The 8529-nt window shown below is 48.5% G+C and overlaps 1 protein-coding gene across 1 annotated transcript in view; it reads left to right on the top strand.

Moving 5' to 3' along the window:
• Positions 1 to 8529, top strand: part of SPECC1 (sperm antigen with calponin homology and coiled-coil domains 1) — a 258533-nt gene that overhangs the window by 230390 nt on the left and 19614 nt on the right. The window contains exon 13 of the mRNA XM_023514043.1: positions 5873 to 5989. Coding sequence (XP_023369811.1) covers positions 5873 to 5989 — 117 coding nt within the window. The remainder of the gene's footprint in view (positions 1 to 5872; positions 5990 to 8529) is intronic.

The following is an 8529-nucleotide window of genomic DNA, read 5'->3' on the forward strand; positions in this document are numbered from 1 at the left end:
TTGAGGGGGACAAAATTCTGTAACAAAATTTTCTTCTGAGTGTTCCTACAGGCTTAACCAATTTTGGAGATGCTTAACTTCCTTTTTTTGTATCTAAGACTTCCTTCCTTTAAAAAGTTCCATAAACCACTCACAAATATCTCTAAGATATTTATATCTTAGGGAAAGTTAAAGATAATTTGCAATGAGTAACTACCATTTCCCTGGGGAAAATCATCAGCGAGTTTCTTTCTGCCGTTGCTCTGCCTTTTCCTAGTAAATCTTGTGGCACATAAATTCCAAGCGTTAGCATCAGAGTGGACGATGGCGCTGCGGTCCCTCCCGGGACCCAACCCCCTTTCCTTTCTTTTTCATTGTGCATGTACGTGGGGATTTTCACGAAGTAAACACATCCAAGTAACATCGTCTGGGTCCAGAACCACAGCATTGCCAGCGCCCTCCTGTACCAGCCTCCACTCCAGCCTCACTCAGGGATTGTGTCAAGGAACATACTTGAAGGTTCCCCCTGTAGAATGCCTCACAGGCTGTTTTTCATTTCCTTCTAGTGTTATTCTTTTGAAGAACCCCCAAGACTCAGATGAATGATAACTGGGAAAAGGAGCATATCATGTTAACATCCCTGGAGGTCACTTGTGTTTTTATTCTTAGTCTCTGGTCTGAGTCACAGGCTGCATCTGTGAACAGTGAGGACTGTTCCCACCAGTTCAGTGAAACTAGCCTCCCTCTGCTCTAAGACCTGAGCCATTTCCAGTCATCTCTAGCCAAACATCAGGCCTTTTACCCTCATCGAGGTGTAGGACCTAGAATATGTACTTAGCTGACTTCCTGGGGCGCCCGGGACTGGCCCTGCCATCAAAGCCCATTTGTATTTCTGCTCATTACCCAGGATATGGGTCTAGTCTGCCCTGGTGTCCTGGACCTCTCTGCTTACTGCAGGGGGACCAGATCTTAGCCCACTCAGCTGGGACCCACACACCCTGCCTAGGTCCTGGCTGCCCCAAGGCAAGAGACTTTTCTAATCCAGGAAACAACCATTCAGAGCCTTGAGAGCACCAAGGTGGCTGTCCTCTACGGCCCAGTCTGCAGGACCTCTGGGAAGACTGGGCTAGCCCCGAGCCATCCAGCTCCTTTAAGTCTGCTGTGAGCTGTGATGCCACAGCACTCTACCCTGCAACAGCAACCTTTGCCCTGCTTGAAGTGGCCACCCACCACTGTTCTCAGCCTCCCTGGGTCTGCTGATGGGGGTACACCCCCCCCCGCAACTTTACAGCCACTGTAGATGGGTGCACAGGGCAGTGGTGATTTAAGCTATGTGGCTTTTCCAAAGTGACATGAGAGAGAGATCCAATAAAGCATATATGGACTCATCTCTTTCCTGTGGTTCATTTTATCTCCATGTGGAAAAACGTGAGCCCATCACAGTGTGCCGCGGCCATCAGCTGACCCCTCCTCCAGGAAACTGTGCCCACGGGTCGGAAATGAAACCAGCCTGGTCATAACAAGAACAGCAGCGCAGCCCCTGGGATGACACCTCATACTCGAGGTGTCATGAACACACATGTCTCCAGTGCCCGGCCGGCTGTGTGGAGCTGGGAGCTGTTGATACTCTTTGTGCTCAAACAGAATCAGGGACAATTTCAAATGGCACTAGGGGAATATAATTGGCATCCTTCCACTCAGAGATGAAAGGGCAATGTTTCTATTGCTGGCGTGGTGTTCTTGGGGTGAGTGTGGCGTTGCGGCTCACAACTGGGGTGCTCCCTCTCTGCTGTCTCTAGAGCAGCGTGAGTCAGAACCATGGAGATCATCCTTGTGTACGAGAAGCCTTTCCTCACCAGGATGTGGGGTTTGTTTACAGGGCTAGGTTGGAATTTTTATGATCATTGCTTTTTCTGGGAGGATTCTTTCTCTTTTTTTCTTGCTTGGTTCCTGGTGCTCTTGCTGCTGAGCACAAGGGTCTGTCCTGGGGCATCCAGGCGCCCAAGCGCCCCTGAGTTTATGCATCATTTTGTTTGATGGGTTCCAATCCTGGCGTGGATCTCACCAGATGTTAGCCTCACCCTATTGCTCAATAGTTTAAGAACTATTTTTGGTGCCATTCTTAGTATGTTTGGAGTGCTGTCCAGGCTTAAGACAGGTGGCATGGCTAGGCTTTTGGATCTGTCTGGCCTCTCAAAAATCTTGTGAAGATGGTGCAGAGGAAAAGAAACCTCACATTTGTACCATAGATGGCACAAGATGTAAGTGCTCATGAAATATGCTCATGTTTTAGGAAAAGAACGATTTAGCAACTATTGAAAACTTTAGCTATAAAGTTTATTTGGGAAGGAAAATCTGGCCTGTTTGGACATACAAGCTCCTTGACACAGGAGACTGACCAGTGTGCAGAGAGCAATGCCATCCACCCTGGAGCCTGCTCCTGGTGGTCCTGGTCTGGCCACAGAAAGTGTGGTCTAGTTTCTGTAACTCACAAGGATGGAAGAGTCCAAGCTCTCCCCGACTCCCCCAGACTCTGCTCTCTGCCCCCCTCAGCTTTGTCTTTCACTCTTGCCCCAGACGTGAGTCGAGCGAGCTGAGGGTCTGCTCTCCCACTGCCAATAGGGCTGGACTCCCGCAGTGGTCATCCTGCCCAGGCCCTCTCCTCTCCGTCCCTCTGCAGTGTCTTTGGAGTCTGACGGAACTGGCGTTGGACCTCACCCTGACTAGCAGCATTTCTTTATGCTCTAGCTTTCCTGTCTGTCAAATGGGTATAATGCTACTTGCCATGTGCATGGATACTCACCACATCACTGCCCTTTCCACCGTCACCGTCATGGGAGCTTTCTATTTAAGGACTCATACTTCAGGAGCTTTTATCTTGATCATGGCTTGAACATCAGCGGTAAACGTGAACAAGTGGTCTCTGGAAACAGAGTCCAGCTTTCCTTCCCTATAAGACAAGCACCATCAGAGATGGATTTGGACATGGGGTCTCAGGCAGCCTGTGCATGGCAAAGAACGGGGGACGGAAGGCAGCTTTGGTGAGAGCTGCGATGCTCTTCGTGCCTCTGGAGGCCAGACCGCCCCACCCCTGTCATGCCTTCCCAGGGTTTGCTGTCTACAGCATCTGGTTTGAATGCTTGAGACCAAGCGAACTCCATGGGTCACAGCCCCTTGACCATTTCTTTCCTCTGTTTTTTCTAACATACATTCTTCAGGGGATATAAAATCAACATGTTTCCAGTTTCTAAAGCAGTATCCAGGTCTCATTAGGTAGCTGTTGATTACAAAGAGATTTTGTTTTTTGGTTTTTAGTTTGTTTGTTTGTTTGTTTGTTTGAGACAGAGCCTCAAGCTTTTTGCCCTGGGTAGAGTGCTGTGGCATCACAGCTCACAGCAACCTCCCAACTCCTGGGCTCAAGCGAGTCTCCTGCGTCAGCCTCCCAAGTAGCTGGGACCACAGGGGCCCACCACAACACCCAGCTATTTTTTGGTTGCAGCCATCATTGTTGTTTTGGTGGGCCCGGGCTGGATTCGAACCCGCCACCTTAGGTGTATGTGGCTGGCGCTTAGCCATTTGAGCCACAGGTGCCGAGTCTACAAAGAGATTTTGAAGCCAGAAATCTGCATGATCAGCTCCCTAGTGGTCCCAGCCATTACACAGTCAGCCTGAAGCCAGCGGGGCCCTTTCCTCGAGGGCGTCCCCAGACTTGTGTGTAACACTCCTGCCTAGAGGTTGGAAGTTGGTTGTCCCTGAGTCCTGAAACCCAGAATGAACAGCCATTATTACGGTTGGTATTGCTTTCAGCCAGATATCCTTCCCTGGGTAAATGGGATTAAAAAGCACACTCGAGAACATGTCATCTTCCTGAAAACTGGTGCTTTAGGGGATATTCTGGGGTCCAGAGTCTCTGACTAGAATTGAGAAAAGGATTGATAGGAAGATGGGGACTGGAGTTCCTGGTGTGCACCTTGTCTGGTAAATGCTGTGTGTGCAATGGAACACCACCTCCTCCTGCCTCAATTTGTTTACCTGTAAAATGAGGCATTTGGCCAACCTCATTGCCAAGGGCAAGCTGCCTTGGACTCGAAAAATCTTGATAAAAACCCCAATGAGCTGGGTGAGGTGGCTCAAACACCTGTAATCCTAGCACTCTGGGAGGATCCTTTGAGCTCCGGAGTTCAAGACCAGCCTGAGCAAGAGTGAGACCCTGTCTCTACTAAAAATAGAAAAATAAGCTGGGTGTTGTGGCAGGTGCCTGTAGTCCCAGTTACTCAGGGGGCTGAGGCAAGAGGATCACTTGAGCCCAAGAGTCTTAAGTTACTGTGAGCTGTGATGCCACAGCACTCTACCGAGGGTGACAAAGCAAGACTGTCTCAAAAAAAGGCCATTTGCTGGATTCCAACCCCCTAAGGAAACATCCTGGGAAACACTATGCCATATTCTACTCTGTGTTTCCACCTACGTGTGTTCTCCAAAACTTCTGTACACACACCTGGAGAAGAATTCCATAAAATCTCCTTCCCTGCTCCATGTTAATTCTGTGCCTTGTTCCCCTTCCTCTCTCTTTAAGCTGCAGTTGCTTCTTAGGCATCACAGTGACTGTGGTGAGACTGCATCTGCTTATGGGCAAAGGGAGGAGGAACAAGGCACAGATGCATACTGCATCTGTCATTTGGGGAAAGGGAGGAGAGACGGTTGCGGCAGACAGATCCTCACCTCAGCATGAGTCTATCTGTGCCGGCCTTGCTGGCTGCCTGCCCCTCAGGTCAGGGTGTGGGGTGGGGAGATTGCAAGAAGGAGCCCTGTAGTTGCCCAGGTCCTCTTACTGCCTGCAGACTGCTCAGAACACAAACCTAAAACTCAGGCAAGCCCTGACTGTGCCTACTTCTACAGTCCCTTGCAAGGCCCCTCGCCAATGCTTTAAGCAACCACTCAACTCAAGCAGTACAGCATCGGTGGGCCTGGGAACCTGACATTTCATTTGAGTCAAGCTTTGTAAGTCCAAGGAAGAAAACTTGATTGGTGTCAGCAGGGAGCAGACTGGTCTGGGGACCTAAGAGGTGGGTGTGCAGAGTCCCCAGATGGCCTAAACACCTGCCTGGGATTCTTCAGAAGCCATCTTCTCCATGGGCCAAAGTTCAAAGTTGGACTTTAGTTTCATTATCACCGCGTGCCATGCAGCCACCAAGCTGCCCGTCCTGAAGGAGGAGCTCCTTGTCCCTGTGAAGCACTACTTGTTGGTGCGCTAGTGGAGAGGGGCTGAGCGGGAACCTGCAGAGAAGAGTGTAGTGGCGCGGGTGGCAGCTGTGGCTCAGAGGAGTACGGCACTGACCCCATATGCTGGAGGTGGTGGGTTCAAACCCAGCCCCGGAAAAAAACTGCAGAAAAAAAAAGAGAGAGAGAGAGTGTAGCAGCGGGAGCCAGCCCTACACCTGCCCTGTGGTGCTGCAAGGTCTTATCTTGGTCTGCTGCTGTGATCAGGGTTTATGTAGATGCTGGTGGCAGTGCTGGTGTGATTCTTCCTTGACCAAATAAGTCTGGGAAATGCTGAAACTGATCAGGTGGATTAATGTAACAATAAGATGTGTCAGAGCCCTTAGAGCAGTAGTTCTCAACCTTCCTAATGCTGTGACCCTTTAATACAGTTCCTGTGGGTTGAGAACCTCTGCTTTAGAGTGACCCTCCATGGAGCAGATAGAAATTCTCTCCTGTTTTGAGCACTAAAGCCTTTTTCTCGTGCTATTCTGTGAGTGGATTTGGCCAACCCCAAGCCACACCCAGCAGATTTGGGTAGTTTATTCTTACGTTGCCACAGATGGGTTTTCATCTTTTATCACAGTTTCCCTCATATTCCGTGACATTTGATTAATGCTGCTTTTCTTCCACACAGAACATTGACATCACCAATTTCAGCAGCAGCTGGAGTGACGGCCTGGCCTTCTGTGCTCTGCTCCACACCTACCTGCCTGCCCATATTCCCTACCAGGAGCTGAACAGTCAGGAGAAGGTAAGTCACTGGTCGTCCTCTGGGAGAAGCAAGGGGAATGCCTGGTTGCTGCACCCCAATTGGTAGGGGTTTATAGACCAGGAACAGAAGTTGGGATATTGATTCCGTGCACAGCTGACTACTGGACGTGTGACTCCACCCTGGAATCCCATCTCAGCAAATGTTCCTCAGTTTCCCTTCCCAGTAGATCTCGCTACTTAGAAAAAAGCAGTAATGACCAGTTTACTGTGACCACTAAGAAGTTCCTCTTGATGCTTTCCAGAGAAAGTCCTGACAGACTCTCGCCTTCATGGTTTCACGACCTTGGCCAGCACATTTCACAGTCTACAGAGAACCAGCAAGCACTACCAAAAAAGTTCCTCCTCAAATAACTTGGGAAACTGTTTATTATATCATGTTTTAGAGAGTGCAGTGTCTTACATTAGAGAGATCTACAAGATTTTTAATGGAACCCAACATACATCCGATCCACATAACCTTTTAATTAATTATTTTATAATAATCACCTATAAAAAAGGGTTGACAAACTTGTTGTTAAGAGCCAAGCAATAAATTTTGTGGGTCACTTGGTCTGTCACAACAACTCAACTCTACCCTTGGGCTAAAGTGGGATAGGTGAGTACACAGGCATGACTGGGTACCAATAAAACATAAAGGTTTTATGTTTTACAAGACAGGCAGTTTTTTCTGTGAAGTGGGAAGTATGTAATAAACCTTAAGAATAAAGATAATTTTTAAACACCCAGGCAATCTCAGCCCGGAGCGGCTCATGGGCAATAGTTTGCCAACCTCTGACCTGGAATATTTCACAAAATATTCCCCGGAGTGTACTTTGGAAAATGTTGGGCTGGACCCTGTGCTGAGCCACCCAATAAGAATTTCTTGCCAAGAATTATTTTGTACACAGTGATAAAGACAGCCGTGAGCAGTAGAGACATCCTGTACCTTCATGAGGTAGACAGAAAATAAGTGGGTAAGCTTTTATTTAGTTATTTTTTTAGTGGGTAAGCTTTTATTTAGTTATTTTTTTAGAGACAGAGTCTCTCTTTGTCACCCTCAATAGAGTGCCATGGCGTCACACAGCTCACAGCAACCTCCAGCTCTTAGGCTTAGGCGATTCTCTTGCCTCACCCTCCTGAGTAGCTGGGACTACAGGCGCCCACCATAACGCCTGGCCATTTTTTTGTTGCAGTTTGTCGAGGGCTGGGCTCAAACCTGCCACCTCGGTGTATGGGGCCAGCGCCCTACCCATTGAGCCACAGGCGCCACCCATGGGTAAGCTTTTAACAAGTAAAATTGTAAATGAACAGTTACCCACTCTCATGTAAGTTCTAAAGGAGTGGAGAGAGACACACAATGTTGTGTGTTACCAGGATCACTTTCAGACTAGTGAGACTGAGAGGATCTTTTAGATCTTTCTGGCTGCTACGTGAAAAGATGAACTGAAGGGGGAGCAAGAATGAAGGAGGAGCTCCCGTGAGGAGGCTGTTGGCGCAGTCAGCGAGACAAGCCAGGGTCCTGGCTTCTCCTATAACTGGGCCCTGGGACACAGAACAGGTCTGAGATACAGCATCAGCTGGACTCAATGACAGAGCATAGCAGAGCGGAGGAAGGGGTGGAGGGCAACTCCCAGGGGCCGTGTTTGACAGGGCCATTTTCTGAGATGGTGAGGGCATACTGAACAGTCCTATCTTGAGTCTTCCACATCAGACTTTTAAAAAAAGCCTCAAAATGATCATGGCCATGATAATAACTGAGCAAAATGATGAAATTATTTAAGGTGTGAAGGTTGTCAACAGCTCGAATGGCAGGGACAGAGAGTGTGTGTGTGTCCCCGCTTATTACCCACTTGTGACATATAACAGTAACTGCCTCAGAGTATACTAAAATCTTAAAGCACTTTCTAGTGGGATTTTTTTTTTTGTAATCTGTGAAGCCAGTTAAATAGGATTATGAAATATTGAGGGGGGGGGAGCTGTGTTTCTTTTTTTTTTTTAGCAGTTTTTTTGGCCAGGGTTGGGTTTGAACTCGCCACCTCCAGCATATGGGCCAGCGCCCTACTCCTTTGAGCCATAGGCACTGCCTGGAGCTGTGTTTCAAGTCATGTTAACTCTGAGGTGTCTATGAAATATGCAGGTGGCAGAGTCAGAGTTCAGACGGGAGATTCAAACTGGAAATATGGTCCTGGGGGTCATCATGAATAGAGCAGCCCTGTCTGATGGGAGCTGCTGAGGTGATGGAAATGTTCTATATCACCCTGCTCAGATGGCAGCCACCAACCATGTGGGCTGTGGAGCAATTTAAATGTGGCTAGTGTGCTTGAAGAACTGAATTTTTAATTATAACTTTAATCGATTTTAGTTTATATAGCCACATGGCATGAACAGCAGCCACATTGGACAGGGGAGGGACAGGTAGCATTTAAAGCCATCAGAATGGAGCGATACACCCAGGCCCTCTGTCCTCAGGAAGGTGTGGAGGAGGAGGACAAGGAGAAGGTCGAGGAGAAGGACCAGCAGAGGGTCGAGGAGAAGGACCAG

Source organism: Otolemur garnettii, unplaced genomic scaffold (genome assembly GCF_000181295.1).
Source record: "Otolemur garnettii isolate 467f Iridium unplaced genomic scaffold, OtoGar3 scaffold00046, whole genome shotgun sequence".
In the NCBI taxonomy this organism is placed as follows: domain Eukaryota; kingdom Metazoa; phylum Chordata; class Mammalia; order Primates; family Galagidae; genus Otolemur; species Otolemur garnettii.